Source organism: Mercurialis annua, linkage group LG6, assembly GCF_937616625.2.
Source record: "Mercurialis annua linkage group LG6, ddMerAnnu1.2, whole genome shotgun sequence".
Classification (NCBI taxonomy): domain Eukaryota; kingdom Viridiplantae; phylum Streptophyta; class Magnoliopsida; order Malpighiales; family Euphorbiaceae; genus Mercurialis; species Mercurialis annua.
In genome coordinates, this window is record NC_065575.1 from 44,239,700 (window position 1) to 44,262,392 (window position 22,693).

Consider the following 22,693-nt stretch of genomic DNA (forward strand, 5'->3'; position numbering starts at 1 on the left):
CTGGTTGCCACGTCAATATAAATTCACTAATATTTAAATCGATAATAGAACTATAAAAATTAATAAATTTATACATAATAGTATAAATTAATTTGTAATAAGATCGCGATAGAATTAGTTTACAGATTTCAATTTTCCTTTCAAATATCTCATTTCTTAATTTTGAACATAAAGAAGCAAAAAACAAGTGATATTTTTTTTGAGAAGAACAATAAACAAGTACTTAACATATTTTGCAAAAACACCACACTTTGTGACTAGGGGTGAGCATCGGTCGGTTCGGTTCGGTTCGGTTCAAAATATTTCGGTTTTTTCGGTTTTCGGTTTGTAAAAATCTGAACCCGAACCGTGCTATTTTTAACCAAAGACCGAAGTTTTTTTAACCGAAAAACTTCGGTCGGTTCGGTTCGGTCTCCGATATTTTAATCGGTTTGGGCTTTTTACAAAGCCCATTGTTTTTCATAAAGATAAAGAGAAAAAAGCCCATAAATATATACATTCATGTCTAAATTATAAATGAGTTGAAAAATTACATAACACTAATACTATAACAGAAACTTAAATATAAAATTACAACTTAAATGATATATCCATATATCATATTACTTAACATTACAAATTTACAAACCAAAATTAGCCAATAATAACATCACCAAAAGTCCAAAAAATATTTGTGTTCCTGAATACCAATCATCAAAAGTCCAAAAAATAGACTACAAAATGAACTAAGTATAATGAACTGAATACAAAAATTCAAGCAGTTCAATCAAAAGCCATTTCAGGCATCCAGCAGCATCAATCAGCAGCAGGAATAGGAGGAGCATAAACAGGATTATAATCCTGGAGATTGTACACAAACACAATGGAGCAGAAACATGAATAGAAGAAGAATCATTTTTAAATATAGTTAACTTAAAAATTCAGGAAGGCTTAAAAAGTTTGAAAAACAGGGGCTCAGAATGGAATATTTTCATATCATTATAAGGCGATCCAGTTCGCACGGTTGCTACAAATAAAAAGAGCCATCTCATGCAAATCGGAAGGCCTTATTATGTCAGTTTTTGAAGTGGTGGAAGCTTCATCATTGCCCAAACAAATGCTTATAAAAAAATATATTGAAATTGAACCTAAAAAGACTTTAAAAGTAAGCAGTTCAAATAGAGCTTACAAGTTACAAGTTACAGAAAGCAGTTTCAAAACCAGATGAAAAATGAATGAAAAAATCATTTAGAAAACAGTTAACACTTATAAGTTTAATAGGCAAAATTAAAAATGAAATATAAGTGTTTAAATGCAATTTAAAACTTCAAAATGAAATTTAAAACAGTAAAGGTTTACTTGCTTCCACCTTTTAGTCCTTTCAGTTTTCAGAATGCAGCTTCAAATTCTTAAGCAAAGTCTCACACAGGAACAGAACAGGCATTCAGGCACAACTTTGGGTGAGCAGAACAGGCATTACATGCCATTTCATTTGCTTCCATCCACCAACAAAATACAAAAATCTGAGAATCCAACTTCAAGGACTCCATCAGTTTGGCAAATCTGTGTGCAACACAACAACCAAAATCATCAGTTAATGATAGCCTTTAAAAGAAACAACATAAAGAACTAAAGAGGAAAAAAGTTTTAAGTAAAAGCACATAACCTTTTTCAAATGGTTCAAGCTCATCAAGGCATTCCTCAATCACTAGAGGGGTTGTTTCTGCCCGGAGCCAATCCTGAGTACACACCAGCGCTTCCACCAACTTTGGAGTTAAAGAACTCCTAAAACAATCAAGCACCCTGCCAGATGTGCTAAATGCAGATTCAGAGGCACCAGTGGAGATAGGGACAGCAAGTATATCTCGAGCCATCCTCGAAAGGATTGGAAAACGACCTGAGTTCAGCTTCCACCACTTCAAAATATCGAAACCGTCATCATTATCAACCGGGGCTTCACTCAGGTAGACTTCCAACTCAGATTTCTTGCTGCCCATGGTATTATTCTCCTTATTAAATTCATTGAATTTTGCCTTCATCAATGAAGTATGTTTTTTAGCAGGAGGTGGCAGGATTGGCATTTGAGCAGAATCAACAACAGCACCAGGCTGACTAAGGCCAACAGACTGAAAGCTTCCAGATGCACCCCCATTCACATAGCCAGTTTGATACTCATCAAATAAAACTGTTAGCTCAGACTTTATAGTATCAAACAGAAGAGGACCATGCTCAGCACCAAACAAATTGGATAAAGAAAACAACAGATCATTCAGTTTTGAAGTGGGATCAAAAATATGTGAAAAGAAAATCAATTTGTTTATCTTGTGAGGGTCACCCCAGTACTTGTTGAACTTTTCCCTCATTCTCTTGCCCATTTGGCTAATTTCAAAATCTTCACTTGAAATCATTTCATCCAACAACACAGATAAATCACATATTTCTAGAAAATGCAGGTTAGATGTCACATATAAGGATCCAGAAATACGCAATGTTGTGGTATAGAAATATGACAAGCAAGTAGCAAACTTCTTAATCATTTGCCAATCAAGAAAACCAGGAATATTTTCAGCCATATCAGATCTAAAATGTTCATCAACTTCCTCATAACTATCAAAAACTGACTTCAATAAGCAAGCAGTATCAAGCATTAAGTAGGTGGAATTCCACCTTGTAGGGACATCAAGACAAAGGGACTTTTTTGTACCAAGGTTAGCTTCAGCAGCAAGGTCATTAAATCTTTTAAGCCCAGAAGGACTGTTCCTAATGTATCTGATGCAGTCCCTAACCTTCTTAACTGACAAGTTCATTTCTTTTAAACCATCAGAAACAACTAAATTAAGCACATGAGCTATGCACCTCATATGCAAATACTGGCATTTAGATACATCAGTGCCCCAAACAATCATCTTTTTCTTAAATGCAGCAATAGCTGTGCCATTGCTGCCAGCATTATCCATTGTCACAGTAAAAACATTCTTTAAACCCCACTGAAGCAAACAATTTTCTAAAGTTTTAGAAATATAATCACCCTTATGACCACAAACTGGAACAAAAGAGATAATTCTTTTATGCAGCTTCCACTCACTATCAATCCAGTGACATGTAACACACATGTAATTGACTCTCTGAATACTGGTCCAGGTATCAGTAGTTATACTAACTCTTTGACTCTGGTTTTTGAAAACAGTTTTTAGTTTCAATCTCTCATCCAGATACTTTTGATAGCAATCTCTATTTATAGTCCATCTAGATGGAATATGAAACCTAGGGCAAGCAGCATGCATGAATTTCTTAAAACCCAAACCCTCAACAAATCTGAAAGGTAGTTCATCAACAATAATCATGTAAGACAATGCATCCCTAACAGCATCCTGTGAAAACTTCCATGTTCCCAACTGACCCTTCCCTTCATTTTCATCAAATTTCACAGCAGGTTGTAAAGTTAACAGAGATTGCCTAGTGTCTTTACTATGAGGGTTTTTAAGACATGCCATATTATGTGCTCTAAGTGTGGAAGTGCCATTCAATTTAGTGTCAGAGTGATATACTCTAGCACAATATATACATTTAGCCATAAGCAATTTCCCATATTCATCAACAATGCGCTCAAAATGGTCCCAAACCTTAGATCTTACCGGTATCTGCTTTCTTTTTTTTTCTACTACTACTGGATTACCTCCAGTGGCAGCAGTAGTTGCATCAGCTTGTTGCTGTTGAGAGGGCTGAGATGAGCCCACATCCACAGCCACAGGCTCCTCACCAACAACATCTTGCTGGTGCTGGGAGGACAGGGATAACTCAAAGTCAGGACTAGAGTCATCAAGCCCATCACAACCACCAACACCAGTAGCTTGTTGTTCATGATCACCCATCTGCAGAAATGAAAACAACAACAAAAAATACCAGAAGTCAGAAAAATAGAAACCCAAAACAAAAATCAAAAAAACAAATATAACAGAAACGTTTAGATTCTTACTTAAACAAGAGGATGCAACTGATCAGAAAAGATTCAGCAGATCAACAGATCATACGTCAAACGAAGGGCTTCCACCAATGATTCACTCAACATTCAGCCGGTTAAAAGATCATCTTTTCAAACCATCATCCCATTCAAAAAATAAAAAGGATAATCAGATTCAATATAACACATCTACTGTCAAAATAACAACCACAGGAAGTCAAAACGAAAGGGATCGTTTTACCTTGTCCAAAGAGGGCTTCCACCAAATCTCCATATTTGAACATGGAATGAAAAAAAATAGCAATATCAAACAAACAAGAAACTGAGGAGGAGTAATAATTAAATAAAGCATCAGAAAGTTTAGAAAATAGCAATAATAAACATCAAAGAACTCACATTCACTGGGTCAGCGCGAGATTGCCATGGGAAATTGCTATGCCTAAATAGTAAATAGTGTAGGATTTGAAGATAATATCAACGAGAGATTGAAGAATCAGAGAGAGAGAGATTGAAGAATCAGAGAGAGATTGAACAATCACAGAGAGATTGAAGAAATCAGAGAGAAATTGAAGAATCAGAGAGATTTTATCATCTAGGGTTTCAATTTTGTAAGCGAGGGAAAGGGGAGAGTTAGAGTCTTAGAGAGAATGGAAACGATGGAGGCTGAGAGAGTGAGAGGCTGTGTTAAAATGAGAGTGTTAGGGTTTTTTTTCTTTAAAGAGTGTATATATAGGGGAGCAGAACGACGCCGGTTTCATATTTTTAAGGAGTGTATTAACCCTACTTAAAACGACGTAGTTTTGGATATTCGGTTGGTTCGGTTTTTCGGTTTTTTCGGTTTTCCAATTGCCTAAACCAAATTGTTCACCAAACTCCAAACTTCTCTACATTTTACACCGAACCACGCCGATTTGACCGAAGAACCGAGCCAAAGTAAGAATTTCAATCTGGTTCGGTTCGGTTTGTCGGTTTGGTTCGGTTTCTGCTCACCCCTATTTGTGACATGAAATTGTATCATCATTTAAGGAACAAAACTACAATTTTTAAATTTCTAAATAATTCTAAATTTGACTGGTAGATGGAGTAAAACTAATATGCATAGACTTTGAACAGTATAAAGGAGGTTTCTTTAGTGAATCAAAACGACGAATGTTGAATTAAAATTGGGCTGCCGAGCCTAAGGTTTCCATTGACCCGTAAACCATTGACCAGCAAGACAATTCGAAAAGCATGTCCACATGTTGATTTCTCATACTCCAATGAATTTCTTCACGGAGTCACTCCACCTTTTCCAGTTCAAAAGCTCACTATTATAACCATCAACCACCACCAATTTGTGGAGTTAAAATTAAAAAAAATTAAAACTAACTGAAGTAAAATTTCCACACGCCTACCGACACGCCCGCCCGCCCTTAAATCACCCCTTCTTCAGAATTTACTCTGCTTAATTGAAAATCGCATCAGAAATGGAGTCAAGCTCTGGCTCCACCAACCACTCCGTCAGAGGATTACCGACGCACGGCGGACGTTATGTACAGTATAATATTTACGGCAATCTGTTTGAAGTTTCTACTAAGTATGTTCCTCCTATTCGTCCTGTCGGTCGAGGCGCTTACGGTATAGTTTGGTATGATTCTTCTAATTTTTTCTTTGTTTTTTACGTTTTCTTGATCTTATATGCTGTTTAGTTTGTTTAGTTCGCTTGTTTAATGGAGAATTCAATTGAATTTGCTCACGATTTCGTATGTTTTGAGCTGCTTGACTCTAATTTGAATTTAATCAAACTGTACGGACATTTATCCAGTTGACTTGATTTTCTCAACTTTGATCGCGATTTTTCCATTAAGTTACGTCGTTCTGTCTAATTCTTCATTGTTATCTTTGCTTATAACATTTAACTAGCGTAACTTTGATTTCACCTCAGATATTTCTGTTAAGAAGTAGAAAATTCGTAGTTATATGAGATCCATTTAAAACTGTGTAATGTCTCGGAATCTGTTTTTGTTAGTAATTAAGGAAGAAGTTGCTCCTGATATGATTAGAGTGGTTTCGGTTTCCTTTAATTTGACTGGATTGATTTGTTTTACGAACAATGTGAATGGAGATGTGATTATTTTAATTATTTACTTCAGTGCTGCTAAAAACGCGGAGACGCAAGAGGAAGTTGCCATTAAGAAGATTGGCAATGCTTTTGATAACCGGATAGATGCGAAAAGGACTTTGCGAGAGATTAAGCTTCTTCGCCACATGGATCATGAAAATGTGTGATTCCTGCTCTTTTATGTTCATGATTTCTTGGGCACATTGCATTTTATAGCCTCTTTTGTTCTGAAATCTTGATTGGCAACGTTAATCATTCCATTTTCTAACTTTCTGTCTCCTCTCTTATCTGTTTTTGTGTAATTTTATAGAGATTTCCTTTTCTACATGCAATTGCAAACAAGTTTTGTAGGTCGGTATGCTGCTATTGCATGTAGTAATCTATCAATTGGTTGTTTGATAGGTTTCTTAAGCTTGTGAACTGAATCCCCAACCAAACTATGGCCCAAATGATTAAGATATTTTAAAGGATACTCAAATATTGTCTTAATTGTCTTTTCAAGAGAGTTGTGAAAATATTATGTTCCATTACAATTAGTTATTCTGCTAGATTTCTTTTGTCCAAATTAGTGAAATTATAGTCTTATATGTCCTATTTTTTTTCCACAGATTGTTGCTATCAAGGACATCATACGACCTCCACAGAAGGAGAATTTCAATGATGTGTACATTGTTTATGAATTGCTGGACACTGATCTTCATCACATAATACGTTCTAATCAATCCTTGACAGATGATCATTGTCGGGTTAGCACCTTTACCAAATCTTGTGTCTATGGAAGTCTGAAATTTGGAATGCTTTTCTCTCTCTGAATTATGATTCAAGCTTTACTTATATGTACCTTCCGATCCCCCTTACTTGATGCCAATCCTTTTTTTAGTTGAGAAATTTGCATACTGCCCCAGTGCCCCTAACAGTGGGCTGCACCATGCCTGCTTATTCACGAGGGTTGAAAAGCAATTAATATTTCCCACTTAACTCTCTTTCATCTTTCTTGACTGAAAGAGCAATAGAAAATAGAATTTGGAACAAATGCTTGGCTTAACATATGGCAATTTTTGTAGTTATATGAAATTATTTTAGTAAAATTTAACTGCCTTTGTCATTAGCTTAGGTAGGGTAATTTTCTAATCATGTTGGTTTGCTACACATGCAGTATTTTCTCTATCAATTGCTGCGAGGGCTCAAATATGTACATTCAGCACATGTTTTGCATCGTGATCTAAAGCCTAGCAATTTGCTCTTGAATGCTAATTGTGACCTTAAGATTGCGGATTTTGGTCTTGCAAGGACAACATCTGAAACAGATTTCATGACCGAGTATGTTGTTACTCGTTGGTATCGAGCTCCAGAATTACTGCTTAATTGTTCGGAGTACACTGCAGCAATTGATATATGGTCAGTGGGTTGTATATTAGGTGAAATAATGACCAGGGAACCATTGTTTCCTGGAAAAGACTATGTTCATCAGCTAAGGCTTATAACAGAGGTATGTTTTGGGACATTACTTGCGATATCTGCCTTGCACTATCCTTTGCTGCTGGTTTCTTAAATTTAAGGATTTTTTTTCTTGTTGGTGACGGAAAACCTAAACCCTTTTATTCCGTTAATGTATGTTAGTGGTGCAAGGATCTTGTGTAATTCCAGCTCATGCAACTTTTGGCTGGAATTGCCCAAGGTCCTTACATTTCCCAACTATTAGCTGGATTTACTGTCTAAATGACTTCGAAAAATAACTTATGCAGTAAAATTTCTATCTTGTAGCTCATAGGCTCGCCAGACGATGATAGCCTCGGTTTCCTTCGGAGTGACAATGCTCGAAGATATGTGAGGCTGCTTCCACAGTACCCAAGGCAAAATTTTGCGGCTAGATTTCCTAACGTGTCTCCAGGTGCTATTGATCTGTTAGAGAGGATGCTATTCTTTGATCCTAACAGGCGCATCACTGGTAAATATTCATATACTCCATAACAAATTGAATGTACTTCGGAGGTTTCGGTCACTTTAGAAAATGCTAAAAATTAATGCAATTTGGTCATTGATGAAGCTTTTCTCTTATGCACGATTTTGTTGCAGTTGATGAGGCGTTGTGCCATCCTTACTTGGCACCGCTTCATGATATCAACGAGGAGCCTATATGCGCAATGCCTTTCAACTTTGATTTTGAGCAGCCATCGTTTACCGAGGAAAATATCAAGGAGCTTATCTGGAGGGAATCCGTAAAATTCAATCCCGATCCCTGATATTTAGGTGAAAATGTATTGTATACTTTTAGTGAAATATGGATATAAATCCAATAATCATCATGGTTACATAAACCGTCATAGCCTTTGCAAAAAGAAGATACAAATGCACTGGGTGAATTGCGATTCACTCACTTCTTACAAAGAGTTTGTTAAAATTCATCTTGGGTTATTTGTGTTATTGAAGTGCCTGAGATGGAGGATATGTTGTGTTCACCTTGATCCGTGTAAGAGTTTAATTCAGAGTTATAGAGGCACACCGATTTGAATTTGGATGTAGGTAACTATCGGGCTGCCTAAATTGCATGACCGAGTTTAATTCAGAGTTTAATTCCTGGTTTTTACTCTTAGAAGCTTGATTTGAATTTGGATGTAGGTAACTATCGAGTTTAATTCCTGGTTTTTACTCTTAGAAGCTTGATTTGAATGTAAGAACTTCTTTGATTTGCTAGGTTTATAAATTTATGTTGCCTTTTTAACATGTAACCGCAGAAAAGCTGAGATATTGTTTTTGGTTTATTATCTCGTTTATTATTGTGGAAATCTACAATTCATCTGGTGTTCATGTGTTGTTAGGATGTCAGAGGCTGTGTTGGGCTGAATCAGTGAGGAACGACAGCCAGGTGAGTTGCGTATCTGCTCGATGTTAGCTGCATGCACTTTGCTGATTTTGAGCCTGAGCTGTAACTGATTTATAGTTGCTATAAGATGTTTTGATAAAGTATTTCAAAACCTAATTTAGCAATATGGTACATACGAAGATCAACTATATGATCTCAATGTCGACAGAACATTCAACTGATAGCTGTTGCAACTTAGGGATACTAATACTACAAATACTTGCTTACCCTAGAAACTAGATTCACATATAATGCATACTATAAGTGCATTTCTTAACCTGTACCGAATCAATCGGTATACCTTCTGGTGGAAAATCACATTGTGAGATTCTTTCCGGCCCTTGATCAGGCAACAAATCACAAGGTCGAGGACTCACCCCACTGGTGATCCCTTCAATGTCAGTACATGTCCATGGTACCTTCTTAGCTTTGGCTGCCATACCAATTGTGACATTAGAAATACAAATTTCCTTAAAAGGGTCACCAGATATCCCCTCCAATCTTGCGGCCATCGACACATTTTCTGCAACCATGTCTCTATAGTTAATCCCTTGAATCACCGGCAGGGCATTCGGGTCGTAATTCTTATCGGCATGCGACCCATAATTTCCCGTCATCCAAAACACCCATTTCATTGTGTGCATTGTCATTCTCTTAACGTATATATCTTTCACATATCCTCCTCTTCCTACTGCTGTTTTGATCCGGATTCCTGATTCTGTATGAATGGCTGTGATATCCTCTGCTCTCACATCTTGAATTCCGCCTGACATTTCACTGCCTAGTGCAATTGTTGCACTGTATGGTGAAATGCATGTCAGCCTTCTAATGATTAGTTGCTTTGTTGGCATTCCATAGGCAATTCCGTACTCGTCCCAACCGCTCTTGACAGCAACACAATCATCCCCCGAAACTATATAACAGTCTTCAATTTTCGTGTTTGTACACGAATCTGATCATCAAAATAGATGATCAATTATTTTTTCTGAACAGTTATTAGATTGCAAAATTTTTTAATTTATAAATGTATAGCAGACAAAAAAACCAACCTGGGTTGATGCCATCGGTGTTGGGAGAAGTGACTGGAGCAATGATGGTAATGCCTTGTATAAGGATATTGCTGCAATTACGTTGAATTAAGAAAATTAGTTTATTGAAAGAGCGTAAAGTTTGATGGTGATGACTGGATCTGATTGTGGGCCGAGTCTGGTTGGTTTGAGTCGGATCTAATTGGGTAAGCCCAAGTTCAGGCTGGGTCTGGTTTGAGCTTACTTTATATTATCTAAATCCGATCTATAAATTGAATTTATACGAATTCAGGGTGAGTTTTCAATTTCTACTAGTCTAAACCGCTCGTAAATAAGGTCTAATGCTGGTTCATATTCGGACCAGATTTAGTGTTAAAATCAAGTGTTCAATCCTCGAAACTGAGCGGGCTTGTGCGGGTACTCATGACCATGTCTAGTGGTGTAGCAATTCTTTACCTGCTATAAACAGGATGAACATTCCATGATGGAGAATTGAGGAGCGTCAGATTTGAAATCTGAATGGTATCAGAGTACATGATCTCAATCAGGTAAGGTCTGGTATATTTAAGCTTGCCTTTCTTGAATTGCTGCCACCAGTATGCACCCTGGCCATCAATTGTGCCATTATCACCTGCATTCAAATTTATGTCACCTCGCTAACTCTAAGTTACTTGACTGTTAAAATTGGTGTTGAAATATTGTTTGCTTAGTAACCTACCTGTAACAATAACATCTGTGAGATTTGTTCCAAAAATTAGACTAGAATATCTTCCTGCTGGAGCATCTCTTCCTCTGCCATACGATGGCAGAGATTTCAGCGTTGGCCATTCTTTCAAATCCTGAACCAATTCCATATCAAACTTCAAATTCTGAAATTTTATAATAAACTTAAAAACTGAAAGAAATGAATAAAAAAAATAAAGCTTCATTTCTAATATGACCAAAATATGAAAAGAGTTCAAATTTGTGGTTTTATATATAAAGAAAAAACTCTTTATTTTGTCAACTTTGGGGTCAGTTACGCCCTAATCTGACAGTTTAATGTGGTAATTAGTCTAAAATTAACGAGTTGAGTGTTCTTTTCAAAAGTTACTAACCTAATCTATTTTAATCATTTGACAAAGTGAGAAGGTCGAAATGAACATGTATTGGAACAAAAAATGGTTAAATACATATTCTTTTTCTAAATTTTTGTGTTTTCGAATGTTAATACAAATTTTTTATCTTTCCCGAGTTGAATCGGCTATTAAAAATATATCATTCAGTGCTGACGTCAAATTCCTGTCACCACCCCTTTCCATTTTGGTTTCTTGCTTTCCACATCAATAAAGACGGACTAGATCTTCAACCAATGACTCGAATTATAAATAAAATAAAAGTTATAAATCAAATTGTAAAAATTAAAAAAGTTTATTCAAATTACAAAACACGTTGGTACGTTACATAATTTTAATTTGCTTTCTAGCCTAAAAAAAGCAACATAAATAAAAGTGAGAAAAGGCAAAACCTGAGAAGCAAGAAGAACAGCATCCTTATGAAGGAAGAGAGTGAAATGACTAGTAAGGCTGAAGCTACCAGTCAACCATTTTCCAGCCGGAACAACAAGCTGAGCTCCACCGTCAGCGGCGTACTGACTCAAGTGAGTAATCGCATCTTGAAAAGCTTTAGTATTGGATGTTTTCCCATCTCCGACACCTCCAAAATCTGTTAATGATGCAGTATGCGCCCTGCAATTTATAGCATTGTACTCAAACGACTCTAACACCCTTCGCTTTCTGCTCTCTGCTTCTTTTACGCTCAGTAATAACAAGATCACCGCGAATGATAATACATCAGAGACGACCTGCAAGTTCATAGTTGAGTAAAAAAATGTCAGTCTCTACGTATAAAATGTAAAAAATATTATTAAAGGCTGTTTGGTTTGAGAGACATTTAAGGAAGATAATTAAAAATAGAGTTTAGGGTTTAACCGGAGTTTTGATGCGGGAGACGAACTTCATAGTAGAAAAAGCGAAGGAAATATTGTGTGGTGTTGTGAATGGGAAAGGTGCATTTTTATAGGAGTGAAAAGTTGGAGGTATAGTATAGGGTGTGGCTTGAAGCAGTGTTGCGTTTGATTCTTACAAGCAAAGCAACATTATGTATTTTGTGACTATTTGGGTTGACATCATCTTAACTGAAATCTTCCATCCACTGTTTTTAAAGGGAGTATGATGAATGACCATACATTTTTTGGAAATATATTGTAAGTTAATACTACTCCAGTAATTATAAATCTAATTAATAAGCCAACCCGTGCTGACTCATCTTTATAATTGTCTACAATATAGATTAAGTGATCTTTTTTTACAACCGTCCTGACATATTTAGCGGTGGAATTCGGACGGTACTTTTAGGGGTAGAATTAAGGACATTTCTTTCACGAACGTCCAGACATATTTAGTGGCAGAATTCAGATGATACATTTAAGGGGAGAACAAGGGGCAAGGTGGAAGCGCACATTTCTGAATGCCAATCACACAAATTATTTTAGTTGTCTTTTTCAATTTTTCTGTATTATTTTTCTAATCGTCTCATTTCATTTTTTTCTTTGTCGTTTTTTCGTCCTTTATACTTTCTCTTCGGTTATGCGTTGTTTTTATCTTTCGACTGCGCGGATCTAGAGTTTTGATAAATTGCTTGTATATTGGGTGTAATTAGGATTAACGGGAAGTACATATTAGGCAATTTTTTTTAGAAAGTGATTAAGAAGATAAGTAGTTTAATGCCCATACTCCACTTCACATTTTGTCCATACTATTTGTCATTATTCATTACAATAATTTAGCATCTTCCCGCGGCTACTTTTACTCATTTACTAAACATTAAGATGATAAATAGTGCCTTGCACTAAATTATAGTATAGGGTGTTAATACAACAATCGTATTCTAGTAATTAATGAATAAATGAGTGACTAGAATTGAGATAGATGAATATATTTTATTGTAATTACTGTATTACAAGAGCCATCTTTTGAAATAATTATTCAAAATTATTCGTATAATAAATCAATGAGATGTTTACAATATTAACGAGAAAACTTAAACAAATTGATTTTTTTACACGAATGATGTGATATAGATGTTGCATGTATTAACCGCTTCATTTATTTTTTTGAAAAGTATAATCACTTCATTTTTAAACAAGAGTGTTTGTATTGTTGTACTTGTATCTATAACTCAATTCTGTTGGAAAGTAGTTGGTGGGTCCTGTGTAGTTTTGGTTGGTTTCGGCATCACAAAATACTAAATTCTCGTGAGCTTCTCTTTCTTCAATCTTAGCCGGTGCTGCCGACCCACTTCACGGACTGACTATTGAAATAGTGAGCCCACCTTCACACTTCCTTTCCCATCATTTGCTCTCCAAGTCATTCTTTTATTTTTATTTTATTCCTTTCTTAAGGAAAAAAATCAAATAAACTCCTAATATTTATTCTATGGGTCAAATAGACCTCAATGTTCGGAAAAGTGCAACAAGAATCCTAAAGTTTCTAAATCGTAACATCTAAAGCCTCCATAGAGGTCCTTGTTGGTAAGATTTAACATTAGGGTCCTCGGTGTTAGTAAGAAGGGCTTAGATGATATAATTTAAAAACATTAAAGGCTTATTTGACTCTTTTCGAATATTGAAAACCTACTTACCCATATGCTAAATATTAGAGGCTTATTTGACCTTTTTTCCTTTTTTTTAATTGTAATATGTACATATCAAATCATATTTATAGATACCGAATATTCTATCATTATAATAATATAAACATTTTAGTGCGTAAATTAGATCCTAAGATTAATTGCAATACTAAAATATGAATGGATATACGAAAGCGAATTATTTTAATTTAATTTAAACTTAACCCATCTAAAGGTTCCTGTACTTTATTTTTTTTCGTAGGTCCTTATATTTCATTTTTATATTATCTGGTCCTTCTACTTACCTATTGATTTTTAGGTTCTTTTTGAGTTTTTTTTCAGCTTTTTTACTTACAATTTATTTTTCCTCCAGTCCCTTTGTTTATAAATTTTTTTTTCAGTCACATAAAAGGACAAAAAAAAACTCAAAAAAAACCTGAGAAAATAAATAAATAAATAAAAGGACCAGATAATATAAAAATAAAGTATAAGAATCTAAAAAAAAATTTATAAAATACAAAAGCTTCTATATGAGTTTGGTCTTTAATTTACTCGAGTGTTTAGGATCATGTGTTGAAGTCACGGGAGCATTATCGAAACCATCTCCTTTTTCACTGAAAAACTGAGATATGGACAAATATTCCATAAATTTTTGTTGGGTGCACTTTCTCATGATTTATCATTTTTGTTTTGTTTTGTTTTGATGTTCAATGTATAGCACTGCCTCATTCTGCCATTCACTTTCTGTGTGGTTGATCACTCTTTGGATTGTTGGCACCTACATCCTTTCATACCCACTTCCATTTCCATCTCTCACTATTTTTTTTTTATTTTATCTTTTCAACTCCTCTCGCTAATATTCTAACACTTCTTTTTTGGTTTTTAATTTTACCAATGATAATGGGTGGTTGTTGTCGGATTATTAATCCATTTTCTTAGTTTTTTTAAGAGAAATATGTTTAAAAATAAGAAAAATTATCCAATAAAACCGTTGCACCATGTCATTCGTGCAATTTTATTATTTTTATTGTTTTCTTATTTCTATCCAAATAAAAAAACGATTTTTATTATATCTTATAATTTTATTATATTAGATCTTATAATTTTAATTGTTAGAATTTTTTATTCTTTCTCTATGCATATAAAAACTTGTTATTATAGAATTAAATGAATTAATAATAATCTTTTTTTTACAATTGAATATGTAAAGTACAAAACCAATTATATTTTAATCATGTAGAATTTTTAATAATTAAAAAAATAAATAATAATTAAAAAAATTCTCTATCGCAAATGCTCATTATCTTATTGTAAATGAACCAATGAATGATATAAACACTCTTAAAAGTAATATAAAATGATCATGTACCCTGCCTTTAGACAAATTATCTCTTTAACTTACTCTTTTGTTTCCTCAACTAAATAGAACAAACCTCTAGTTTTTTTTGAAGATCAAAAGGAATTATATTAAAAATTCAAAGCAATTACAATTGTAAGAATACATAAAAATGACAGAAACACTCCTGAAAGAGGCGTAGCCAGGAATTTAAATTAAGAGGGGCAAAAAAAACTATAACATTCCAATAAAAATTAACTCATAAAACGTATTGAGTATCTGAAATAATATCCAAAAGTTACAAACATCTATTCATAAAAAAAATTACAATTGTTCTCTACGATTCTTCATGCCTTGATAGCGACGAATAATAACTTCGTCGTCAATAGAATTGAATACATCATTTTCAACATATGTAATTAAGCAATCAGACATCCATTGATCTCCCATCGAATTCCTTAATCGACTCTTCACAAACTTCATAGCAGAAAATGATATCTCAACTGTAGTCGTTGCAACAGGTAAAATAAGAGCTAAAGTGAGAAGTTTATAAACCAAAGGATATACAATATCCTTTCTTGTTTGCACTAACATTTCTGTAAGGTTACCAATTCCTGACATGTTAGAAAACTCACAACTTGACTTCATATCTATAATATATGTCTCCAATTGATTTTCAAGAGCAATAGATTGAATGTGAGAGAAGTCCATTGGATAAAATTGAGCAACGCGAAGCAACTTGCCTTTATCATAAGCAGAGAATAAATGAGAAGGATTCAAACAAGCAAAACATAAAAGTAATTATGTGTTCACCTCATTGAAACGATTATTGAGCTCTTGTAATTGCAAATCTATAACATTGGCAATAACTCAACCTTATAATGATGCATGTTCTTCACTTTCTCAAAATTGCGTCAGACTCGTCCTCGGGGAACATACATATCTTCCATATTGGAAACTTGGATATCATGGCTATTACAAAACAGAGAAACATCATCCATCAAAGAGTGCCATCCACTATCTCGCATTAGTTGCAAACGTTGCTTAGCTATCTTAACCAAAGTCATAGCATTTACAATATCTTGATCCTTTTTTTGCAACATCTGCGATAATTCATTCGTAATTCCCAACACATTTTTTCATCAAATAAAGATAAAAAATAATCTCAAAAGATTGCAAAAAATCAAACAAAGTACAAGCTTTAATTTTTTGGTCCGACTTTCCATTCTCCATCACAAATTCAAGAACATCAACTATTGAAGAAAACATATTAATCAAACTCAATAAAGTGTAATAATATGAACCCCATCGTGTTTTTCCAGCTCGTTTAAGAGTACACACTTGGTTTTTTCCATGTCCACTTTCAAGCTCACCACTCTCAATTTCTTTTAAGACTTTAATGGCTTGAAACTCTAAAAGCATATCATGGCGCTTACTAGAGCCTCCAACAACATTTACAGCACTTGAAGCTAAATTGAAAAGCATAGCTATGGAAATATGATTTTTTGCAACACCTACAAGTGCTAGTTGAAGTTGATGTGCAAAGTAATGAACATAAAAAGCACTTTCATTCTCTTTTAAAATTAGAGTTTTAAGACCATTAAACGCACCTTGCATATTGCTCGCACCATCATAGCTTTGACCTCGCAATCTAGATATCAAATTGTTCTTGGAAAAAATTGCTTCAATTGACGCCTTTAGTGATAAAGCACTAGTGTCTTGCACATGAACTATATCTAAAAGACGCTCAACCACTTCGCCTTCCTTATTCACATAGCGTATGACTAGTGCCATTTGTTCTTTACAGGCTACATCACGAGATTCATCAACAAGAATAGAGAACAAGTTATTTCCCAACTCATGATTGATTGAGTTGGTAGTTTCAATTGCACAAGCATTTGCGATATCCTTTTGAATATCCGGAGACGTCAATTTCAAATTTCTTGGACATTGATCTATCGCGACCCTTTTAATATCCTCATTATGATCACAAATAAGGTGCAAAGTTGCCTTGAAATTCCCTGGTCTATTTGAATCATCTGATTCATCATGACTACGGAAAGCAAAACCTTGCCTTAAAAGATATCGAACACAACTAATTGAAGCACTCAAATGAATTCGATAATCGCTTCGTGATTGGCTTGATTGCTTATTAACTATTGTTTGAAGGTGTTGTCGCTGATTCATTAAATTTAGACACTTGTTGGCAGCTTGATTGCGTGCACTATTAGGTCCTCCAATATGTATATATAATTTCTCTTTCTTCTTCCAATTGGTAAAACCTTCCACAACAAATGCATCAGCGCTACCTGCATGATCCTTACTTTCTAATTTGAAAAGATAACATCAAAAGCAAAATGCCGCTTCTTTTACTTTGTTATATTCTAACCATGAATTGTGTTCATCAAACCAAGTATGACAAAATCTTCGGAACACATTACCGTGTAAGGTTTGTTTGAAATTATGCTCGCGAGGTTGACAAGGTCCGTTTTGTAAATATCTTCTTTGAACTTCCTCTTATATGTTAGGATTATAATCTGCAATCGGCTTTCGCAACGCATGATCTAATAGAAGATTTGCTAAATCAACTTCGTCCATGTTATTTTTCAATTTTTGATGCTCTTAATTATTACTCTCTTTATTTGGGATAGATGGTGATGATTCAGACATAGATTTTCTCTTAAAAAATTTCTCCATATTTGAAAATTGAACATTATAATAATTAATTTATATCAATAATTTCAAGATGAATAAATTATAAACAATTTTAAATTATAAATAGAGAAATATTTGTAAGTATTTTGTTTGCCAATGAGTTCTATGAATTATTAAAAGTTGCATAAATCTAACAAATAATTTAACAATACGTGCAACAGTACAAGCAACGGAAAATTACTAAAAATTAAAATGTACAATCTTAGCTTTGATAAATGGAGATGAAGTAATCAATAGATACCTGTAATTTCTGTTTGTTTTTGCCAGATAGATTTTGAGAAAGTGGAGAAGAAGCCAATAGTATAGATTTTGAGAAAGTGGAGAAGAAGCCAATAGTCTAGGGTTTTGAATTTTAACTTTTAGTATATTAAGTTAGAAAGGAAGAAAAGTTAAGAGTGAAAAATTGAAAAATCCGTATGACAAACAAATCATTGATATTTGGACTTTATCATTTGGGCTCTAACTAATTGGACTAAAAATAAATAAACTAGACCCTTAAGAATTATACCTAATATTTTTTTTTAAAATAAGAGGGGCAATTGACCCTCTTACTGTCCCTGTACCTACGCCCCTGACTCCAAATGACCTGACATGGAATAGACATGTTACACTAAAACGCGTACAGTCTGATTCGCAGAGCGCCTCACGAAAATAAAAAAAAACATTACATAACTATTTTTCTAAACACAAATAACCATCAATCAAAATATCCAACTCGATAAGGCTCGAATTTCTAATCTCTAGAATCACCTCACACTATGAAGCATATTCCACGAGGCACGAATTCCTTCTCCCTCTCTCCGGAAAACCATGGCATCCCGTCAATCTTCAAGGCTGTCCACCCTCTAACTTCACCTTAAGATCAATAAAATTATCAGAAATCACTAACTGAAACTTCATACTCTTTTATCCAGAAAAACGCCATACCTCCTCTCATCCTCACATTGTCCACCTCAAAACAACTGCCAAAACCCATAGCACTTTTCAACACTTCCACTCTAGTATCAGATATCATGGTCCCACAAATAAAAATAAAAAGCTTTCTTGCCAAGTCACTATGGAACTGAACACGGATTGGTCATCCTGCGACAGTTCCAACCTAAGAGACTCATTCCTTCGGGCCGGCCTTATTATCAAGGCCTGCCGTTCAGTAAATTGTTGGATCAACAATTATGTCCTGGACTTGAAAAATTGTCCCACCATCTGCATGAACACCGCTCATACCCAGACTAGATCTTTTTCTTTTTGAATCTCACGCCAGCTCATCATCCATCAAATTAGCAAATCTAGAATTCTCGCCTTTGTAAATAATTTAAGAAGATTTATTTCCCACCTTAGCCACTAGATCAGTGGCATTTCCTACAAACACTCCTTTCTCACTTAACTTCTTATTTTGAATTTCAAAAATCCGATTCGATCTTGTTAGGCTCAGATTTTCAATAATTCTCTCGTCCAAAATTTCCACGTCAGCTTCTTCTTCTCCGATCTCCTCCCTCACCGGACTTGCGCTACGCACCCACTTGTTAGACTTTGGAAACAGCTGTTTCTTCAAGATTTATCTCATGTATGACCCGTATGGCAACAACTCCTTCGCCACCGGATTATCAAGATACTTCTCGCAAAAAATTTCCGAGTGTCCCATTATACCGCAATAAAAACAAAACATTGGAATTCTTTCAAACTGAAAATTGATCCAACTCCATAAATTCTCACTTCTTCTTAATCCTCTTTCTTCTTTTCAATGGCTTTCTAACATCCATGCTCACATGAATCCTCATCGAACTCTCTTCTGTTGGTTTAATTGTTCGTTTATCTTGACAAACAAATTTCCCTAAGAAGTTTCCAACATCCTCTCTCAATTTCTTTGAAGCTAATCCAAGAGGAATATCCAGTAAATGCACCCACAACTCCGCTTCCCAAAGATCTATTTCTTTCACCGTTTCACCCACGACCAACTGACGACAAAGAAACAAATGAAATTCGAAAGTCCAAGGACCATCATCCAACACTCTTCTCATATCCATTTCGTGAAAGTATTGAAATAAGAATAAATTTGGCGCCGGCTCGGTTACACAAACACCCTTCACTGGCTTCTATATTGGAAGTAAAATTGATTGCATAGCAACACAATTGACATGTTTCTCAGTAAGAAACCTGCCTACTAAACTCCACTTATACTTCTCAGAATCATCTCTTGTCTCTACATCACAGAAGTCCAATGCTTCATCATCCTCTTATTCCATAGTCAGACGAGAGTTAAAATCAACCACATCGTTTATTCTAGCCATGACGTTAGTCCCAGGTACGTAGAAATATCACACTTGCACAAAATTAAACTCCCAAAAACACCGAACTCATGAAAGGGATAAAAGGAACCAATTGGAGTACAAGAAAGTGTGGGGCAAAGCAGTAAAAGTAAGAAACCTAAATCCAATAGAAGAATAGGTAAAGAAATAGAGGAAACACTAACAGACTTCAAATACCACTTGTCGTCGGAGCACAAGACAAAACCTCTAACTTGCCAAAATGCAACACTTGCTACGGAGATAATTGGACGGGTGAGGCGCGTTCAATATTTACATTCCAGTTGAACTCTAGTTAAGTAAAGACCCAATGGTACTAGTACTAACTAACTATTCAAATCTTTTTATGTTTAAAAATTGTAAATTCAATTAGATAGATTCGTTTAAAATCTGTCTAATTTTCCATAATCAAATTAGCATTTTTTAAAAATTAATTTCATTGAACTATGTGATATTCTAATGAGCGACTTTTTTTCTTTTTACTTTTTATAAAAATATACATCCAATTGCTATGATAGGCATATAATTAAATCAATTTAAAAAAATAGACAAATTTCCTGCATTATAATATATTTTTAAAAAGTCAAAAGAATTGGCTTTCAACACCATTAGATATTAAGTTAATGAAAAGCAACAAGTTGGTTCCGTAATTTCTTATTAACCTATGGAAAATTCTTTTTACATCTTGCGGAGCATTAGCGAAACCGAATGAAAAGTTTTACTCTTTTATAATGAATAAGCAGCACTATGAGAGATTGATCACCAGTCACCTTGTCATAGCCTTTAAACTCTACCACCAGCCCTTAAAATCGAAAAATTATTACACGCAACTGTTGCGCTATGTCATTCGTACAACAACCTAATACGTTAACCATGTAAAAAATTGATAATAAAAAAATTAAATAATAATTAAAAGATTTTCTATCGCAAATATTCATTAGCTTGTCGTAAATATAACATGTCACAACCAACGCATGGGATAAACACTCTTTTAAATCAGTCATTTTTCCGTCTCTTCGCCTATTTCACTTGAGCTATTTCTTAAACATTCAAAAAGAATCACAAAAGAATTAGAAAGCATATAGGGTATGTTTTCTTTATGTTAATTTGAAAGTCTATGACAATGGATTCTGAAGGGTATTTTCTATCCATTACTTAAATTAATGGTAATATTATTTGTGCTTTATATTTAAAACTACACATTTGAGGTGTAATATATCAAATTTGCATAAGTGTATTTCCTCAAGATTCGTTTGATAAAAATAAATTCTATGTGAAATCTACTTTTACATAAATATAATATTTTAAAATTTTATTTTTTCGATTTTATAAAAATAATTCTATTTATACCAAATAAATTATACATACAATTGAAAAAATAATTACTCCATCACAACACGAAATAAGTTAAGCACATCAATTTTGAAATTCTAGCAGGAAAGGTAGAGAAATTCAAACCAAAACAATACAAGATATAATAAGAGATATTTTTTGATGTTTTACCTCTTCACGTTAATGGCGTAAACCTTCAAGGTGACAATGTTTATGATGTCAGTCAGAGTCTTTAGGGAGGAGATTATCAGAATTATAAATGTTAAATAGTTATTATGTGTATTATTATATAAGAATAGAATAGTCTTTTACTTTTTCAATTTAGCCTATATAAATTCTTTTTTTATTATTTAGAGTTTAAGACTTTTTGTTCTAATGTTAACTTACACCTTCTTTTACATCTTATTCTCTCTTTCAGTTAATAGAATATTTAATCTTCCTTTAATATTATCATGATGTCAAAGCTAATTTCCTACTCTAATCATTGAATTGATCTCGTCCACATTACGGTACACAGTATTACAAAATATTGTTAGGCAATTCTTTTAATTGTGCAGTTGTTGCAATTGGTGATTGTTCGGTATTGCTTTTGGTGATTTCTCTAACTGGTTCATTTGTTTGGTTGCTCGCCTATTGGATGTGCATCAGTTTGGTTGCTCGCATGCTCTGCTCATCTTTTGAATTTGTTTTTTCTGATTAGTTGATTTAACTTATTGTGTCTTGCTGATTTTTTTAATATAATAGAAACTAAAGATGATTCGCTTCAAACAGTTATGTCCAGTTAGATAATACGATTTATGCATATTGGACTTCTTGTATGAATTTTTTTTTAAAGGTAAACAAAAATGAGATTATGTTTAAGATGTTTTTATTAAGTTTGTTGATTATGTGATTTATTAGATAAGTGGGAGGTACATAATTTCAAAATCATTACTTGGAATAATATATAAATTTATTTAATATAAAATTTGTAAAATTATTATTATATATTAAAATAAATATTATTATAGTAATATATAATGTAAAAATAAATTTATTTTAATTGAAAAATAATAAAAAAAAGAAAATTAAAAGGAAAATAATAGACATATGACTCTAACTTATAATTTATAGCACTTTTAAAAGTAAGAGTAATGCTAAATAAAGAATCAAAAAAATTGAGTTAAAATTAGGGAATGTAATGCGTGAGCATTTTATCACCTTAAGGTTTATGAGTTTCATTAATTTCGTTTTGCTTCACTAAGTTTGATCTTATGGTAGAAGAGTTTATATTAATTTGGAATGTAATGCGTGTACTGGATCAGTGTGGTACGCTAGAGCAAGTAGTGGGAAATATATTCTATATAATGGAAATATAATAAGAAAATACTCCCCGTCTATTTTTAGTTAACACTTTAGACAAATAT

The 22,693-nt window shown here is 33.9% G+C and overlaps 3 protein-coding genes across 3 annotated transcripts; 1 reads left to right on the top strand and 2 right to left on the bottom strand.

Annotated features, from left to right (window-relative positions):
* Window positions 1–1,250: 1,250 nt before the first annotated feature.
* LOC126653902 (zinc finger BED domain-containing protein RICESLEEPER 2-like) lies at window positions 1,251–4,914 on the bottom strand. Its single transcript, XM_050347900.2, has 5 exons — window positions 4,337–4,914; window positions 4,182–4,208; window positions 3,956–4,068; window positions 1,646–3,851; window positions 1,251–1,542 (listed from the first exon to the last, which is right to left on the bottom strand). The coding sequence occupies exons 4-5, from the start codon at window positions 3,849–3,851 to the stop codon at window positions 1,529–1,531; spliced, it is 2,220 nt and encodes a 739-aa protein (XP_050203857.2). The 5' UTR covers window positions 3,956–4,068; window positions 4,182–4,208; window positions 4,337–4,914; the 3' UTR covers window positions 1,251–1,528.
* Window positions 4,915–5,171: 257 nt separating this feature from the next.
* LOC126686528 (mitogen-activated protein kinase homolog MMK2) lies at window positions 5,172–8,770 on the top strand. The gene is made up of 6 exons (XM_050380624.2): window positions 5,172–5,567; window positions 6,073–6,202; window positions 6,650–6,787; window positions 7,198–7,530; window positions 7,806–7,989; window positions 8,118–8,770. Exons 1-6 carry the CDS (start codon window positions 5,407–5,409, stop codon window positions 8,282–8,284), a joined length of 1,113 nt encoding a protein of 370 aa, XP_050236581.1. The 5' UTR covers window positions 5,172–5,406; the 3' UTR covers window positions 8,285–8,770.
* A 225-nt stretch (window positions 8,771–8,995) lies between these two features.
* LOC126686527 (probable polygalacturonase) lies at window positions 8,996–12,123 on the bottom strand. Its single transcript, XM_050380623.2, has 6 exons — window positions 11,903–12,123; window positions 11,440–11,775; window positions 10,651–10,771; window positions 10,389–10,563; window positions 9,954–10,024; window positions 8,996–9,856 (listed from the first exon to the last, which is right to left on the bottom strand). The coding sequence occupies exons 1-6, from the start codon at window positions 11,930–11,932 to the stop codon at window positions 9,147–9,149; spliced, it is 1,443 nt and encodes a 480-aa protein (XP_050236580.1). The 5' UTR covers window positions 11,933–12,123; the 3' UTR covers window positions 8,996–9,146.
* Between the last annotated feature and the right edge of the window lie 10,570 nt (window positions 12,124–22,693).